We start from the raw sequence: 19,919 nt of genomic DNA on the forward strand, positions 1-19,919 counted from the left end.
AACTGGGAACGGCCCTCCAGGAAGGACTGAAGCCACGACAGAGCCATGCCCCCAAGGCCCATCCCGGAGAGCCGTCCCAGAAGGATACCATGGTCGATGGTATCGAAAGCCGCTGAGATGTCCAAGAGAACCAGCAGGGTCACACTCCCCCTGTCCAGCTCCCTGCGGAGGTCATCCACCAAGGCGACCAAAGCCGTCTCAGTACTGTGCCCAGGTCTAAAGCCAGACTGCGATGGGTCCAGAAAATCGGTGTCATCCAGGAAACCCTGGAGCTGCGAGGCAACCACCCGCTCCAGGACCTTGCCCAAGAAAGGGAGGTTCGAGATTGGTCTGTAGTTGTTTAGAATGGCCGAATCAAGGGAGGCCTTCTTCAATATAGGCCTCACTATGGCCTGTTTGAGGACAGATGGAAATTTGCCTTGATCCAAAGAGGCATTAATTATCATCACAAACCACTCTACCAACCCTCCTCTGGCCGATTTAATTAGCCACGAGGGGCAAGGGTCTGCAGAGCAAGTGGTCGCTCTCACCGCCCCAAGGATCCTGTCCACGTCATCTGGGCGAACAAGCTGAAACGAATCCCACAAGTTCGAACAGACAGGTGCCTCAGTTACCTCTTTTGGCATTGCAACAAAACTAGCATCCAAGTCGAAGCGAGTCTGAGCGACTTTGTCTGCAAAGTGGTGCGCGAACTCGCTGCACCGAGTTGCCGAGTCTTCGGGTGCCCCTCCCCCCTCAGGAGGGTGAAGGAGCTCCCCGACGACCCGAAACAACTCCGATGGTCTGTTAGTTGCAGACGCTATGCGGGCAGTCGTGAAGGTCTTCCTGGCTGCCCGCAAAGCCGCGGAGTAGGCCCTAATAGCGGCTCTAGCCCGTGCTCGGTCAGAAACGCTACAAGTTTTCCGCCAGTGGCACTCTAGTCCCCTCCTCGAGCGCTTCATCACTGCCAGCTCCTCCGTGAACCAGGGAGCCGAAGTGACTCTTCGCAATGAGAGGGGACGTTCGGGGGCGATCATGTCAATTGCCCTGGACATCTCGCTATTGTAGCGATCTACCAAGGCATCGACAGGATCGTCAGCCTCCATGACAGGAAGATCCCCAAGAGACCTCAAGAATCCATCTGGATCCATCAGTCTCCTGGGGCGGACCATCTTAATGGGTCCACCACCCCTATGCTCATGCACTCCTTCTTTCCCCTTGTTTTGTGTGCCCACTTTGACAAAGACATCCCAGTTTCTTAAATCATAATTCCTCCTGATATCTAGACTGTAATTTAAGACCTTTCTCGAAATTTCTCAGTATCTATTTCTTCTAATCCCATCTACCTTTTTGTCCCATCATTATCTTTTGTGCAGCACTGTGAATTTTTGACTAGCATCCTGTTGGTATTTTATACATACAGTACATTTGTTCCCTTGAACATGTGATTGGACCTTTGTGGGGCATGGTGTAACATTTGTGTTCATTGTTTATAGCCTCTGGGAGTGGTGGCCTGAACAACTTAGGCTGGCTCTACACTACCATATAAAGTTGAATTGAATTGAACAGCATTATATGAGTCTACATCCATTTCAAATTCCATTACATGGTAGTGTATATCCAGCCTTTTAGAGTCATAGAGTTGAAAGAAGCCACTGGGACCATGCAGGAATATACAATAAACAATCCAGACTGTAAAAACCTCCAAATGACAAGAGGCCATGACACTCAAAGGTAGCATATTCCACTGTTAAACACCTCTTAGCATCAGAAAGTTCTTCCTTATGTCTAGGTGGAATCTCTCTTTTTTGTAGTTTTAATTCATTACTACATTCCTATTCTCTGGAGTAGCAAAAAACAAGCTTACTCCATCTTCAGATATATAAACATGCCTATCATGTCATCTCTTCACCTTCTCTTCTCCAGCTACACATATCCAGCTGCCTAGGCCACTCCTTCTAGGGCATGGCTTTCAGACCTTCTGTCATTTTGGTCACCCCTTCTCTGGATATGTTCCATCTTGTCAATATCCTACTTGTCTTATGATGACTGTTGATAGACTTTCAAAATAGCAATAAAAAGACAGAAACATTCATTACAGGCATGCTTTTCTGTAAAATCAACATATTGACCACATTCATAAAATACATGATGCAAATGTTTCTGTCTTTATGAAAGACCCACCCTGCAAAATATGAGATTGTACAGAAGGCATCTTTTTAAAGCTATATATATTGCATGATATGAGATACCTGGCAACCCTACTCATGGAAAAGGCATTGGCCACCACTGTCAAGAGTATGTATGTGTCAAGGAACTGCCCCTCAAAGCCATGTATTGGAGAAATTAATGGCTGAGAGCCAGCAGATGGCTCTACTGCCTAACTCCACATCACCACCACTACAAACACACACACACACACACACACAACTTCAGAAAAAGTGTAAAAAATTGAGATATGCACCAACAAGACTCCAGCTCAAGTCTGTAAGGCAACTATGTAACAGTGATGGGGAAGTACAAATAAAGTTAGCAGAACAGGTTCTTCCTATAACCATTATGGTTATAAAATATGTTCTTCTGATTAAAAGAGTGAGGATCAAGGCATTTCTCTGTATGGAGGATAATAATTGCCTCTGGCCTTGGAGTGTGGGTGGCGGAGGTGGTGATGTATCATTTGCTTTTGGAGAAAACATTCCACAAATCCTTTGGTATCAAATACTGAACTACAAGGAAAGGAAAGAAAGAGGGGTGCTTTTTGTCCTGCCCTGTCTTTTAAAAATGATTTCCTTTGCTAAGAAGCTAAAGTGAGCAGAATATTAAAACGCTCCACTCCTCCAGCGACTCATTCATTATTTTTAACAATCAACTGTAACCATTGATTTTTGTCCTTGTTTGTGTGTTTGTTTCTTACTTAAGGAAAAAATATGCCAGCTCAGAGACTCTATTATCAGAAAAAGACCAGAGGAGGAAATCGTGTATGGTAAATTACATTTTACTGGTTTCTCAGCACACTGAAAGAAGGGAACTGTAGAATCAAAGTAGACCTGAAGTAAACTTCACTGAAACCTATGGAAGAATTCTGAAGTTTTTCCCCATCATATTGGCATTCTGTTAAGTAATTACAATGTCATAAGTAATTACAATGTCATAGATCCATTCTATTATTATTGCTCAATCATAATGACCAATGATGCATCTAGCCCTCTCCTAGTAGTGGGATGCACTATAAGCCTTCCTTTGAATGTTCAAGCATCCATGGTGACATAGCTAAGTCTTCATAGCTATATCTCCCAATGCAAAACCTCACCTTGTTGGTGTTTGACAAACCTGGAGATATGTGAACCTATAGAGGAATATAGAAAACACTTCATATTATTGATTGCAGAGATCCATATGACATACTAATGTTCTAAGTAATACAAGAAGGAAACTACTCTCAAGTTTAATATTTGGTGAGGCCATAGTATACTTGGTTTGTTGGAAACTTTTGGGTTGTGAGAAGTTACATTACTCTCCAGTTGCCCCAATGTACAGACAACTTTCAGGCTGAATCTACACTGCCATATAATGTAGTTTCAGAATGCAGATTAACTGCATTGAAATTGATTATATGACAGTATAGATTCATATACCATAATCCAATTCAATGCAATTAATCTGCATTCTGAAACTGCATTATATGGCAGTGTAGATTCAGCCTCAGTGGCCCCTACCATGTGCCATACACATACCAGAACCATCCCATTTGGTGTAATGATGGCAGTCAAAGAAATATCGTATTGTTTCACTTTAAAACATACCATATGGGGTGGGAAGTAGTGATAGAAAAAATATTGTCAATTATTTGTTTTCCTACTGTCAGGAAACCAATCTTCTTAAATTTAAAGCTGTTGAGGTTAATGCTGCTGCTGCATCACTAAAATTCTCAATGAGGACATTGGAGAAAACATAAAAATGTGCTGCCCATTGCTAAAATATAGAAAAGATGTCAAGGGAAGGATAACCACGTCCCTAAAACATTTCAGTTAGTGTTTTGATCAGTCAAATACATCACCACTTGCAACTTCATTGTCACTAAGGGCTTCTTTTCATTGGCTTCTTCTTCTACTGCTCAACCTGATGCTGAACATGATCATGGCATGGCCAAAACCACAGTATCTGTTCTCCCTTTCTGTGAAAATACAGCTACTGCCCTGCTGCTACATTCAGTTGTATCCAATATCCAAGCTGTTACAGCCACCTGTAAAAAATATATATTTCCAATCTTTCCAGTTCCTTTTCAGTTTTTCCTCATCACTCAATGTCTTGTCATGCTGGGGGCTTCAGTTCACAGCAGCAAAAGGAGATGTACACCTTTGAGTAAGAGGGCAGTCACAGTGTCTTCCGATTTATCCTTTCAGTACTAGTTCTCATCCGTATTGGTGCACCATCAGGGATGGGAACTAGTACTGAAAAGGTGGGAATGAAGCTGTATATAACTACACTATGGGTTCATCTGAACCTTAAGAGAGAGGAGGGTGTGTCAATTGCCTGCTTTAAAATGAGAGTTGCATATTCTATCTGCATCCTACTCCGCTGAGTATTTCCTGAGAAAAAGGAGAGTTTGCAAAACTCTCACAAAAAGTGGTGTGGAATGAGGGGAGGCTGGTATTTTCATGAGAGCTGCAATATGAGCACCACTAAAATAACAATATTCACAGTGAAGATTATTCCAAATATTCCATTGTTATAGTGACAGAACCATGCTAAAAACTGATGATATAGCTATATCTGTAATGAACATAGAGCTCAATTAGCAAGTCAGGAAACAATTGACTTTTTAAAATTTCTTTTTTTCCCCTTCTCCAGATAAGATCACCACTGTACATTATCAACATGGTAAGTTGCTTCAGCTTAGTTTCCTAAATTATACTTGCATAAAGTTTATACATTCCCCCATATTTTCCTCAGGAAGTGACAATCTGTCACTGGATGGACATTCTTTTCCTCCCATTATTTCATCCATCCATTTGTTTATCTATTTACTGTTGATTCAGTTATTATCAGCCCTTTCTGGTATTAATCAGAGGGAATGGTTCCAATTCTCAGTAACTTTCAAGGCAAGGGAATTACTAGAAAGGTTGGTCAGATTGGTTTCTCCTTGTCTTGTTTTTTTACTTGTTTATAAAAACATTTGCGTTCCCATTATTGCAAGTGATGGCAAACATAGATTGTCAGAGGTGGAGATGGCAGCTCCCGTGAGAATGGCATATATCTGGAAAAATAGAAATATTCTCAAAATTTTAAATACCTTCTGAAGGCAAAGAGGGATTATATCAGATAAACTATCCATAATAGACCCTTCATCAAAACACAGGAATGTAATTGTTTTCTAAATTCTTTAAATAAACAGTTACTTATATTAGCATTCTTCTTCCTGCTGTGAAATTTTCTTCCAACACTGATTGGTCTTTCAATATTACTGGCAATCCAGGACTTACTCTGTACAAAATGTGCATGCATTTTTGGGGGGGGGGGGGGGCGGGCTGTGGTGCAGGCTGGTAAACAGCTGCTGCAATAAATCACTCTGACCATGAGGTCATGAGTTCGAAGCCAGCCCGTGGTGGGGTGAGCACCCGTCAATTAAAAATAAAATATAGCCCCTGCTCGTTGCTGACCTAGCAACCTGAAAGATAGTTGCATCTATCAAGTAGAAAATAAGGTACCACTTATAAAAGTGGGGAGGCAAGTTTAACTAATTTACAACGTTGGAATGAGGAAGTGAGGAAGTGCCATCAGAGTGGATGATGAAGCAGCTGCTCCCCCCTGTGGCCAGAATCGAACATCCCCTCAGGAGAAGGTTAAATTGCCTCTGCGTCTGTCTGTCTGTTGTCTCTGTCTCAGTTTATGGGCATTGAATGTTTGCCCTATATGTACATAATGTGATCCGCCCTGAGTCCCCTTCGGGGTGAGAAGGGTGGAATATAAATACTTCAAATAAATAAATAAATAAATAAATGGAAACTAATATTTTCTGCACAATAAATAATATTTGTGTGCAGACAATGCTATTTCCTCCATGGGAAATACTATATTTTTTTCAATTTAGTCTGTGTAAAATTTAAATATTCCCAAACTGTAAACATTTTAATCAGTCCAGAATTCTCCTTGTCTGGGTTTCTAGAAATTTGAGAAATTCAAGTATTTTCAATATCTTTTCTATACCTACCAAAAATGCCATAGACTCGAGCTTTTCAGACTTCTTTGAAAACTGTATCTTCCAAAGATCTAAGTACATAGGTAAGATATACTGAAAGAGGCATTTCTCCAAGTAAGCTAAGATTGTGTGAAGCACCAGGGAAAAACATGTGTCCCTCCAAATTGTAATCCCCATCAGCCCTAACCAGCATAGTCAGTGGTGATAGACTATGCAGTCCTATATTTTCTGAATGCCCACATGTTCCACCCTGTCAGTGTAAGGCTTTACATTTTTCTATATTTTGTACTCCTATTAGGGTAAGTATACTAAATGCACCATATTCCATCTGATCTTGGAAGCTAAGAAGGGTCAATTCCAATCAGGACTTGGATGGGAAGCTGCCAAGGAATCCCAAATGCTGTGAGCTATTTTGAGAGAAACAAACTGACAAAACCACCTCTAACGATGTCTTGCCTATGGACATTCATTGGGTCAGCATAAGTCAACAGGCAACTTGTTGTCCTATTGATTTATCTATTGTAAAACAAACATCTTTGTATCAATTGAACAAAACCAGTTTGACACAATGCCTTGTGGCTATTTGTGTATTTTGATAGGTTCCATGAAAAAAGGAAAAGAAAGTGTTGATGCCAAAGGCTTGGTGTACACCACTCCATTAAGAAAGCCAGTAAGTATAAACCCCATTTATAGTTGGGGTTTTCTTTAAGTTAAACTTTGGTGGACTAGTTTTGAAACCCAGTTGTTGTACTATCAATCATTAACTGTTAGAGGATTGATTTCACAGCATGCCTCCTATATAAACATAAGTTAAAGTCAAACTGTGAAAACAGTTGTTTAAAATGTCCTAAAATGTCTATTACAGATTTTTTTTTTCTACAGCATTAGTAACCATATTTATTTGTCTTAACACAATGTTTATTGCCATCTGTCTATGGATATATTGTGTGGCAAGCATTCAGTGTTTAGGAATGAATTGGTTCTATAATCAAGATATTTATATTTTTTTCAAGTTTTCAGAACTCCATATGGACTGATATGCATGGCAGGATTTTTCCTGTGGACATCAGAAAGTCTGCTATTCCAGAGTTCCTGAATACAGAGTCAGCAAATATAGTAATAGAGAGTATTTTTCCAAATTAGAATCAATATGTCAAGTTCAGTCTTCTGCTGCAAGATCTCACATAGATACAGTCATTAAAGAGTACATAAACATGTTGAGAGTTTTTATTTTTCGTTCCATGAAAGTGGACTTGCAACTGAGGTGGCCACCAGCACCAACCATGGGAAAATCTACTAATGCTTGGACTATGGTCCTTGAAAGTAGTGCCTTCTGAACATATTCAGAAATTGTGTTTATGCCTCAAGGTGAGGACATTACTACAGTAATAATGAACTACTGTACCAACTGTCCCTGTCCATCCCTTTTATTAATGCACCCAACATAGCGACGCTGCTGACTGCATCAGAGCAATCCTCAATTGTATGAATTGAATTTTGCAAATGAGTCTGGCTGAACCTGGTGGAGCTTGAGGCAATAAACTGTGTCTGGTTTTAATTAAATTTGCCCCTAAATGTCTCCCTGGGTCCAAATTGCTTCCTCAGTTTCATCCAAACGCCATTCAGGATAGCACCGAGTCACTTTGAAAAATTGTTCGCTTAATGATTACAAGCACTATCTTGATTGCCTGGCTGCCGATCCTTAGAATTTTGCCTCCTTGCTAGAATCTTGTTTTTATTCCACTTGGTGGCAGCTTGCTCATTAGTCATCCATTGAGTTCACTGTAGTAGAAAAGGATATCTCTCTATGGATCCATAAGGAGAACAGTTACTCCTTTTACCCCGCTAGGTCTCCTGAGTTGTGAATAAATGTGAGGAGTAAATACTCAGTAGAGGAAGTCTCAACATCATAGTCTTTCTGTCCTTGGAAAATTTGTATTTTAGAATTTCTGCCTATCTGTATAGCTATAAAAGGCACAAAGAACAAGTGCAAATGGCGGAACCCTGGTGAAAACCGCTATTTCTGTTGTTCAAACTACCCAGAGAAAGGATATCCAAAGAGTGAACACCACAATTTGATGATTTTGCCTGATGATATTCTATTGGATATAGAACAATCAATAAGCTCACCAGAGAAGATCTCATCAACTGGATGTGTTTATATTACGAACATAACATATACGTACAAGAAGGAGTGTCATGATACATTGAGACACCCAGTTCAGAAGAAACTGGTCAATGATCATAAGATTTATTTCATTTACGTCAAAAATAGTGGGGTTTATACAAATGAATTTTTCACCATTGCGATGTTTCTTCGGAGCACCCGGTGGCACAGCGGGTTAAACCACTGAGCTGCTGAACTTGCTGACTGAAAGGTCAGCGATTGGAATCCAGGGAGTGGGGTGAGCTCCCGCTGTTAGCCCCAGCTTCTGCCAACCTAGCAATTCGAAAACATGCAAATGTGAGTAGATCAATAGGTACTGCTCCGGCAGGAAGATAATGGCACTTCATGCAGTCATGCTAGTCACATGATCTTATGGACAACGCTGGCTCTTTGGCTTAGAAATTGAGATGAGCATCAACCCCCAGAGCCGGACACAACTTGATTTAATGTCAGGGGGAAACCTTTACCTTTACCTAAGTTGCTTCAAGTTGTTTCTGATTATGCTGATGCTAAGGTTTTTAGATGCTGTTGAGTGTGTGACTTGCCTGTGCTCACCCAGTGCATTTCTATGGCTGAGCGACAAATCCACCCTTCTAGCACTGTAGTCCAACACTCAAATCACTACACCATGCTGGCTTTGAATATTTCATTAAAATCCCCAAAACACCCAACCTGTTGTGACTCAGCTGGAATCTAGGATTGACTCTGATGAGGAAACAGGGGTTCAGGTTCAGAATCTCCCCGAAAGGCCTGTAACTTTAGAAGATGAGGAACAAAGAGTGCAAGTTCAGTTTCCCACAGAGAGGGTTGGTGTTGATGATTCTGAAACTACTGAACCCATCCAGGTGCACACTGATTCGGGAAAGGAGGAAGGGAGGATGGAATGTTCTCATCCTGATAATGAGTCTCAGCAGAATAACGAGCAAGTTGACCTTGATGAGATGGGCTCTTTAGATCGAGCTGACCGCTTGGAATTGAGGTTACGCCGTAGTACTAAAATTGCAAACAGGCGTGGGGGGGAGCCACAAGAGCAAAGGAATGCTTTCATGTTTTGCAAAGAGTGTTAAAAAGGGATGTTTGGGAAAAATCTGTTGTCAAAGCAACTTTCTTTCACCGGAGAAGCAAGCTCTCGTTTTCCTGCCGTGTCTTGGATTATCTTGCAGTCTATGTATCAATGTTCCTTGGACTTTGCCATGGACATTGTTTATTCCTTGTGAGTTCCTGATTTATATTTCCAGATTATATTTTGTAACTGATTTTTTGATATTTCACTTTTGCTTTTTGAAGAACTTTCTTCTATCTATCTTGTGCCGTCCGCCGGACAATAAAAAACTATAAAACTGAAACGTGCTGTCCTTTATCCGGGCGAACTGCAAATCCCTATAAACTGTCCTATAGATATTGAACGACTGAGTCTGGATAACTTCAAAAAAGGATGTTTATTCATACAAGGTTGTAAACCTGGCACAGATCTTAAAGTTGCAGAAAATGAAACAAATTTCCATAGGTTTTAGTTGCAGAATTATCCCTGGTTCCAGAAGGCAAAAGTGATTATAAAACCACTATACCCTAATCACGCTGCCTATATTAGAAGGAGAAACTCTTTCCTTCCCTATCTTTACAGCAAAGATTAGTTCTAGAAGCGATGGAATAACTTTGCTCCTCTAACTAGATTTCCTATTCCAGATCAATATAATTCAATACTTATCTAATTTGGATAGGCTTAGATTGGCCTGGTTTTGAGGATGATTTGTCCCAGTTAGCTTTGCACAGCTCCAGCACGTTGGAAGACTATAGCCAGAATGAAGCTCCAAAATGGAGACTAGACCCTGGTAAAAAGGGCGGTCCTAAGATGTTGCACTCTTTGACCAATCACTGCAAAGAAAACTGCAGCCAGCTCTTGCAGATTCCAAGCCACTTTTCCTAGGCTTTTGCAGCCAGAGGCTCAAACAAAATGTAAAGGAGGGAAAGCAAACAAACGACCAATAGGTAAGGCAAACCATCGTCCTGGGGGACGGAACACTCCCCGCTAAATTCCCAGGATGTGGGAATTTACCAATCAAAAACATACAAACACCTTTGTATACACAACAATACAACAGTATAAAACTTTAAACATCTCCAATAAGCAACACGAGGTCACTAATTGGTTTGTCCAGGACAGACATTTTGTCCTTACTATGAGTCTTTACTTGAACTTTTCTAACCTTACCGTCAGGGCAAGGAAAGGTCTTTAGTATAATGCCCATAGGCCAGGCATAGCGGGGCAAGTCTTTGTCCTTTGGCAACACAAGGTTTCCCACCTTGGCATTGTCCTTTGGGGTTTGCCAGAGTCTTCTGGTTGGAAGCTGGCTTAAGTATTCGGCCTTCCACCTCTTCCAGAAGTGGTTAGCTAAGGTCTGCACATGCAAAATTGGTGCCACAGTCCGATCGAATTGACTTAATTGGCCCTCTGAGGGCTATGAACCTTTTTAATGCGTTTAAAAATGATGAAGTGTCCATCCCTTCTATGACTTCTATATGGACAGCTCGTATTACTAAACAAGTAAACAAAACTGCCCACCTCTTGTTATTTACAACACCACCCCTGGTTTTCCTAGTGACAACCTCCCAAGGACCAAACACATCGATTCCCACATGGGAAAAGGGTGGGTCTGTCAAAGTCCTATCCTGAGGTAGTTCTGCCATCAACTGACTTTGACAGTTTCGCCTAAGGCGCCTGCATTTAACACATTTGAAAATACAACTGTTGACCAACCTTTTGGCATTAACTACCCACAGACCTTCATTTCTAAGGGCTGCCTCAGTTAGAGTTCTACCCTGATGATGGATCCTTTCATGGTGATGCCGAACGAGCAGCAATGCAGTGTGACTATTAGGGGGTATGATGATGGGGTTTTTTACGCACACCTTGAGTTTAGCCTTGGCTAACCTCCCTCCCACTCTTAAAATGCCCTCCTTGTCTAGAAATGGGTTTAACTCATTTAGAAGACTTTGATTAGGGATGTTGAGCCCTTGCTCTAGCCTAGCTATTTCCTGCTTGAAAGCAGATCTCTGCACTGACTTGAATATGACGCTCTTAGCCTTTATCATATCCTGGACCTGTAAAGGCTCACTATCTTTGCAAGCTAAACGATGTATAAGCCTAGCTACTGCTCTAAGAAGACTGTGCCACTCCGAAAAACGTTCAAAACGGTGTGGTTCCAGGCAAGATCTTTGGCCCATCTTGATTTCTGTGGTCATCTTGCAAACTTTCACCTCTGCACTTCGTGAGACTTGAGCATTCATAATGTCCGAAAACCTTTGCTCATCTTTCGAGAGCGCTGTGGCTTCGTCTCTCTCAGAGACTTTGAAGATGGAGGAATACTCTGGAGTTATTGCTTGGCAGTAGACTGAGATGTGACTTAGGCAACTGCGCACAAGTGTAGGACGTCCACCTTTAAGCACCTGTGCTTGATTGGAGTCCAACGACGATGGTGGGTGCATCTTGTTTATGCACACTGGGCCTATGACTGTCCAGCCTAATGGCAATTGTTGCGCGATAGGTGCACCTGGAGGTCCTTTAACTTGGTCGTTCACACAGAACAAGCTCGGGCAGTCCGAGCCAAGCAAAAGGGCAATGTCCACATCTGGCCGAAAGGCTGGTATAGCATTCTTTAACCGTCGCAAATGTGGATGAGCCTCCACAACTTCTCTAGTTACAATTTGTTTTTTGTTCCGAGGGATGGAGGAACACTCAATCAGGTCTGGCAACCTGAACTGTCTCTTCTGGTCGCAAGAGGAGACAACAAAGCCAGATGCTATGCGACCCTGCAACTTCTTTTTTCCTGCACATGTAGTCATGGTGTAATCGACCATCTTGGTTTTAAGGTCAAACATGCGGAAGAACTCTGGAGTAGCCAGGGAGGCGTCGCTCTGTGAATCCAGGGCCACATAGAGTCTCTTTCTAAGCCAAGGGCTCTTGGCTGGATATACATCCGCTAGGCAGATAGGATGACAAACTCTGTACTGGTGCACGTCAGAGCATAGTTCAGTACAGGCGACCGATGGAGCATCCTCCTGCATCCGTGACGCGGCCTGCATGTTGGTGGCTTCAGTAGATGACCCTTCTTTGGAAGACGTGTCCCCTTTGGCGCGGGAGACAGCGTCAGAGTTGTGCATCGCGGTGCAATGCTTAAGGCTGTTACACCTTGCGCATTTGACGTCCTCTTTGCAGTTGGATGCAAAGTGAAGAGTTGCTCCACAGCACCTAAAACATATGCCCAGCTTCTGTACAATCTGTTGTCTTTCTTTATAAGGCTTCTTGCCAAATTCCCGGCAGTTGGCCAAACTGTGAGGCTTTTGGTGAATGGGGCAGAGCACCTCCTTCACCTCTGACTTGGATTCGTTGGCCCTGTGCTGAGTTTCAACAGCCTTAACGCTGACAGGTCTATTGGCCTCTCTAGGTGGTTTTTTCTCCACTTTAGGTGCCTTCTCTGGCTGAGTCCCTTGGTATAAGGTGGGGAGGCCCGTCTGCGGATCATTCCTTTCTCTGGCCGCCCTGGTGATGAACTGGACCAAATGAGAAAATGGAGGGTATGCCTGGGAGTGGGCCTCCTTGTAGTTGAAGACCTCCTGTCCCCAGCGTTCTTGCAAAGTGAAGGGCAGCTTGGTCAAGATCTGCCTCTGGGACAGGTGCTGATCGAGGCACTTCAAACCGGGCAGTTCTGGATTCTCCTTGGCCGACTCTAATTCCGCAAGGAGATCGCTGAGGTCCCACAAGAGTTTGAAGTCTTTGAGTTTTAAAGCTGGGAACCTTTGGAGCTTGTCCATAAGAGATGCTTCAATCTCTGTGCTGGCCCCATACCTCTGCTGCAACCTGGCCCAGGCCTTTTCCAGGGCTTTGTCGGGATCGGCTACGTGGGCTGCGTAGATCTTCTTAACTTGTGAGGATGAGGCTGGGCCCAACCATGCAGCCAGAAGAGTCAGTTCTTCCTCAGGCAATAACTTTAAGTCTCTGATTGCTCTCTGGAAGGTGGCCTTCCAGAGAAGAAATTCCTCAGGCTTGTCCGAAAACTTTTCGACACCCTTGTCCTTAAGATCTCTTCTGGGGCTTCTGATGATGGAGACAAGCTGGGACTCTGGCGTCGAAGGGAACAATTGAGGAGTTTGCTGTTGTGGAGTGGACTCCCACCGTGTACCTTGCGTCAACCTTTGGCCTCTTGGAGGGATGACATCGACCACTGACGAATCGATGGTTCCCCGTGCAGCTGTCTGTAGGGGCCAACTAGCACTCGGCCTTGAGGCCCTGATTGACTGACCTAGGGTTTTAGCAGGAGGCACAGGTAGCTCGAGCAAGGGTGAGCTCCCCGCTATGACGCTCTGCTCTGCAGGAAACTCAAAAGTGACTTTGGGGCCCTGCTCTGGGTAAGGAGAGAAGTCTCCCTGTTCCTCATCCGAAAACTGGCTGTACATGCTGCCAAGGTGCGCAAACACTTTGGCAGAAGGGTCCTGTATTGGTAACTGGCTTACATTTTCTTCTGTGAGTGGCTCAATTAGGGCCTTGGCCAAAGTCTCAGCCCTTACCCTTTTGGCTGCGGCATCCATCTTTATTCTAAGCATCTCTATACGAGCCTGTTCTATTTGCATTTCGCTTTGTCTACGGGCCTGTTCTATTTGCAGTCGTTGCTCTTCTTCTTTAAAGGGAAGGGTGAGATCAGCTGCCTTAGCATCAGCCTCCGCCCCCGCTACCTTGCTCTTTAGCTCCAGACGTGCAGCCTCCTTAATGTGCAAGGCAGCTAGGGAAGAGATGGCACTCCCAGCAGCAGAAGACTTGCTAGAGTGGCTGTGTTTAGACGATGCACGCTCCCTTAGTTTAGATACCTGGCTAGAGCGGTTGGACTTAAGACTAAGTGCCACAGCAGGTGATTTCAAAAGATTGGTCTCATGGCTGCATAAGGAAGACTGATTTCCTTTTGGCTCAGACCTTAGATTAACAGGTGGAGAACTAAATTCCAAGGCATCTAGAATTGCCCTCACCTTATTTTCTTTCTCATTAGTGTCAGCTAAGACACTCACTATTTCTAACTCTGAATCCTTGGCGTTAATTCGCTCGAGGACCTGGACTATCTTAGACACCAAACCCCTCCAGAGACCGAAGGTCTCTTCAAGGTCTGTCTGTAATATGGATGGCACCCTTGTAATACCCAAGCTCTCAATTCTGTCCATCAATGTTACAATTCGCTCCCATGCCGAACCTAACCTCACATGGAGGAGCTCCTTTTCATCTATTAGATGGGCTAGCATCTTGGCTGAAGGGTGCTTTATCCTTTGGGGCCTTTCATTCCTACTTTCAGCCTCAGAAGGAGGTATACCATCTGTATCGTCTTGAAATTGCATAGACATTATGTATTCTTAATAGCAAGTAAATTTACAACAAAAGCAAATACAACATACCAGCAAGTAAATTTACAATAAAAGCAAATGCAATATATAATACAATGCACAACACTTAACCATAGCAATATATATCACTAAGTAACTATACTTTACAAAGATTGTGACCTTTGGCGCCAGATTTTGGTGGGCAAGTTGCAAAATGCCAACTGACAGCAACTTGCCACTTGATACCTCCCTTGCCCGAGTGACGTAAACTGCCAAAATGGCGACTTCGCCAAATTTTCAAGCACCTCGTGCTCTGCGGCTCGAGGCCTGCCGCCGAAGGAGCACCGAGGCTGGCTTTGGAAAGGAGGAGAGAAGAGACGCCTCCTCCCCGCTGTGAAGGGAGGTCACCACCGCAGGACGATGAAACAGGTCACCACCGCAGGACGATGAAGCAGGTCACCACCGCAGGACGATGAGGCAGGTCACCACCGCAGGACGATGAGGCAGGTCACCACCGCAGGACGATGAGGCAGGTCACCACCGCAGGACGATGAGGCAGGTCACCACCGCAGGACGATGAGGCAGGTCACCACCGCAGGACGATGAGGCAGGTCACCGCCGCAGGTCAATGAGGCAGGTCACCACCGCAGGACGATGAGGCAGGTCACCACCGCCGGACCATGAGGCAGGTCAAAGCCGGCCGAGTACTCCGGCCGAACTCCTGATGAAGAGGCTGTCAAAGCCGGTTGAGTGCTCCGGCCGAACTCGCAGCAGCGTTGCCAGGCCTGTCCAGGTTCTAGCCTGGTTCTGGTGGGCTCCACGCCTCAGAGCCAGCCAAAGAACTGTCGCTGGTGCTCCGCGGCTCGAGGTCTACCGCCGAGGGAGCCCTGGACGTTGCTGGGAACTGCACAGCCTGTGCAAACCCAGAAAGCCACTGGGCCACGTGCGCACACGCGAGCCAAATAGCAAGGAAATAGAGCCCCACTATTTGACTCCTTCGGGTCTGAGAGCGGGCTCCACTGCCTCAGACGCTGGTAGAGTCTTTAGGTATGCAGACTGAGCTCAGGCGGAAAAGCCGCAGCCTATACTAAAACTTCCTAAACTATAAAAAACTATAAAGCCGTGCAAGCTAGCTCAAGCGGAAAAACCGCTGATCTACCTCAAAACTGTGCCGTCCGCCGGACAATAAAAAACTATAAAACTGAAACGTGCTGTCCTTTATCCGGGCGAACTGCAAATCCCTATAAACTGTCCTATAGATATTGAACGACTGAGTCTGGATAACTTCAAAAAAGGATGTTTATTCATACAAGGTTGTAAACCTGGCACAGATCTTAAAGTTGCAGAAAATGAAACAAATTTCCATAGGTTTTAGTTGCAGAATTATCCCTGGTTCCAGAAGGCAAAAGTGATTATAAAACCACTATACCCTAATCACGCTGCCTATATTAGAAGGAGAAACTCTTTCCTTCCCTATCTTTACAGCAAAGATTAGTTCTAGAAGCGATGGAATAACTTTGCTCCTCTAACTAGATTTCCTATTCCAGATCAATATAATTCAATACTTATCTAATTTGGATAGGCTTAGATTGGCCTGGTTTTGAGGATGATTTGTCCCAGTTAGCTTTGCACAGCTCCAGCACGTTGGAAGACTATAGCCAGAATGAAGCTCCAAAATGGAGACTAGACCCTGGTAAAAAGGGCGGTCCTAAGATGTTGCACTCTTTGACCAATCACTGCAAAGAAAACTGCAGCCAGCTCTTGCAGATTCCAAGCCACTTTTCCTAGGCTTTTGCAGCCAGAGGCTCAAACAAAATGTAAAGGAGGGAAAGCAAACAAACGACCAATAGGTAAGGCAAACCATCGTCCTGGGGGACGGAACAATCTTTAATAAACTGAAAAGACTTAAACCTGCTGTACAGTTTTGTGTGTCAGAGCAAGGTGAATCTTGGCTGAAGTGCGACACAACCCAAAAAAATTGGAAAATATACAAACCCCCTTATAATAGCAACTAGCAGGGATATAAAATATTAAATTCATTATTCAGGAATGAAATTAGGGTGATACAGGGGGAAATGTTATAGAAGACAGTCTGCTAGACTTTGTGTTCCTGATATGCTTTAAGACTTGACAAGTCAACAACAAAACCTTGAATGTGACTCAGTAGTTATCAAGCAACCAGTTTAGTTCTTTCAGCCAAATAGCATATATGCATGGGTTGCTGGTCCATTAAGTACATTGACTACTATATCCTGTAACACCTGAGCATAGGCAACTCCACATAGAGTGCGTGATACTAGTCAGTTGCATGTATGAATGAGACCTGACAATAGCAAGTGTTATTAGAATCCTCCTGTGATATTGGTTAAGCATTATTCTCCTCATATTATAGTTGAGAGAACTGAGGATGAGAGAGTGCTGAAGGCCACTCAGTGAACCCTAGATTTGACTGGAAAGTTTCCATCGAGCTTTGGAATATCTAAACTCTATAAAGTTCCATGTAGCCATAGCCCAATAGTAGACCAAAAAAAAAATCCCACGTTTGCATATAAAAATGGTTCCAGTTTCAATCCCTAATATCCCAATCACTCAAAATAATTTCAAGTAAAAATATTCTAATCAGAGCAAGTACATTTCTCATCTACCTTCAGAAATTTTGCCTGCCAGTTTCATTTTCCTTCTTCCAATCCCTTTACTTCCAAAATGAAGAGAAGCCTTTTGAAAGAGGAAGGATCTACTGCATGCTGTTTGACCCTGTCAACAACTTGCCAGACCTATTCTGGACCAGCTCAACTCTGTACGCTTTTCAAAGGCTACCCTATACATAGAGAATAATAATAAATTGTCGGGATATACACAGCTGTTGCAGCAGCCTTAACAGCATTCATGAAAAGAATGTGTCATTTCAGACTCTGCTTTGACACCCACCATGAAAAGAGTGTTGGACCTGACATTTACCAACAGAGGTAAGAGCATATTTTCAGTGTCCTTTGAAATGGGAAATAGGTTTTCTCCCCATTACTCATTTAAATCAGTGCTGGGAATAATGTTAACTGTGAACTTCATGAGGTTATTGAAGCCCTTGAGATTTCACCAACTGCTAACCCCCAATGCCCTGACATCCTCCAAAAAAGATCCAGCTGAACTGCAAAAGTTGTTTTTTTTTTTATCTAAAAAGCATATTCAAGGCTAGGCTATTTCTTGCTGTTTGAAGTAGCTCAACACCCTAAAATGGACAAAGAAAACCCTAAATAGCCTGAGAAGTTATTTGAAGACACATACATTACTTCCCGTTGCCCAGAATGGCATCCACAATGATGTGGTTGTGGTCCTCTGGAGCTCAAAAGAGGTGGCTATCAAGAAGGACAGCTCTTCAGCCTCCAGAGCTTTCTCATCCCTGATCCAATTTAATGTTTATTGACTATTTGGATTATTGCAGACCATAATTTTAGGGTTTGTTTTTAAGTTTTAATGGAAACAGCTTTGATCCTTGTCATTTGGTGGGAATATGAATTCATCAAGGCCACAGTCTTTCAGTTCTTGGAAGGTTGTCCTTGGGACCATCAAATATTTGAATAGTCTGACTGCAGAAAGTAAGCTCATTCACAAAAGAGTCCAACCTAGAACTTTTAGAATCTCCCATTCAGCATGGCCATTGCCAGTGGACCTGAATCTGCCATTTCCATACTGATTTGTATTTTCTGTTGGTGTATCTCCCACCCCTTCTTTTTCCTAGTGGGGCTGATATTGGGTACAGTGACTAGATTTACCACTTACAACGCATCTCCAGTCCCACCATATTTTATAGGGTTATTTTGCCCAACTATTAGCATAATAATGTCAATTGTGTAGAATCCTTTATGGCTCAAAGAACTGTAGTAGTCCATATGCAGAATTACACAAGTGGCCATCTTTTGACACTCAGATTTACTATACAGCCATTTCACACACACACACCCCACACACCCCATTGAAGGCAAGATCAGAAAGGTGCCTAGCTATGTCTCTGTAGCCAGGCACAAAATGGTTATATAATTCATTGGAGTCTTCCAGAAATCCCAATGGATGATGTCATCATTTCAAATCTGGTTGCAGGAACATAACTAGATCTACAAACCTTCCTCTGTTCTTCATCAGACACAGATTGGTGATGTGAGTCTATTGCAGCTCTCTACAGTAAATACAACAGCAGCCTTGACCATTGAAGAGGGAGAAAAATAATTCCAACCTTCATATTTAAAGATATAGATAGATGATAGATGATATAGATATAGATATAGATATAGATATAGATAGATAGATAGATAGATAGATAGATAGATAGATAGATAGATAGATAGATAGATAGATAGATAGGAATAAGGTGGAATTACATTTATGTATAGCATTGAAAGGGTGCCAGGCATGGTGTGAAACCTCTCCATTACTTTGTATGGAGTATTGGGCTGTAATTCCATTCTATTTCAGGAAAATAATAATACCTTACCCACTTAGAAACTAGCATCCTGCTAGAGACATGTGTTTGCATAAGTTGCAAAGAGAGAAATTATTAGTCATAGTATAGTGGATACTTTCTGCAGTCAGCAACAGAAGTGAAGTTGCTCATCCAACAACATGGATTGTTATAGTTGTTGTGGCATCACATTGTGCATTTCACAACAGCAGTTATTGACATGTCTTGTGCACTGTTGCTATTCTGTATGGGGGCTGTATCATTCTGGCATAGCATATCTCTGCACGTCAAAATGGGAATGTTGGGTTTCAGCCAGGGTGTGCATGTTACTCCTGCACAATAATTGTCTTTGAGCATATGGGAAAGTAGGTACCCTTGTAACATGCATGTGTAAGCTTATACAAGAACTGGATAACTGATATTATCCTCCAGAATTTTAAAAACATGACTATGTTTTGGAGAACAGTAGAAGCATTAATTAACTGTCAGATCAGTACAGAATTCATTAACTTTCATTTAAAAACTGAGCTTACACAACTTAGCGACTAATATCATCACCTAGGGCAGAGCTTGCCAGTGGTTTTATTAATGAATGTGACCTTCTTACTTGGGGCATCTCATTATCCCCTTTTACAAGAATTTTACCTTCTTTTTAAATTAGCTTCTTGATACCTTCTCCTCCCCACAATTGTAGATCGTGCCAAAAGGGTGTTGTTTTTAGTCATTAGTCCTACCACTTGCACCTTCTTTTCTAATTA

The 19,919-nt window shown here is 42.9% G+C and overlaps 1 protein-coding gene across 2 annotated transcripts in view; it reads left to right on the plus strand.

The window, feature by feature from the left end:
• The window catches only part of bank1 (B cell scaffold protein with ankyrin repeats 1), a 188,610-nt gene that overhangs the window by 166,077 nt on the left and 2,614 nt on the right, over window positions 1-19,919 (plus strand). Inside the window, exons 13-16 of one of the 2 annotated variants that reach the window (XM_008118265.3) lie at window positions 2,899-2,962; window positions 4,831-4,860; window positions 6,778-6,848; window positions 17,618-17,674. In XM_008118265.3, the coding sequence (XP_008116472.1) occupies window positions 2,899-2,962; window positions 4,831-4,860; window positions 6,778-6,848; window positions 17,618-17,629 (177 nt within the window). In that variant the 3' untranslated portion in view covers window positions 17,630-17,674. Of the gene's footprint in view, window positions 1-2,898; window positions 2,963-4,830; window positions 4,861-6,777; window positions 6,849-7,191; window positions 7,394-17,617; window positions 17,675-19,919 lie in introns of those variants that run through there. The other variant, XM_008118264.3, reaches the window with a different exon arrangement.

This window comes from Anolis carolinensis, chromosome 5, assembly GCF_035594765.1.
Source record: "Anolis carolinensis isolate JA03-04 chromosome 5, rAnoCar3.1.pri, whole genome shotgun sequence".
Lineage (NCBI taxonomy): Eukaryota > Metazoa > Chordata > Lepidosauria > Squamata > Dactyloidae > Anolis > Anolis carolinensis.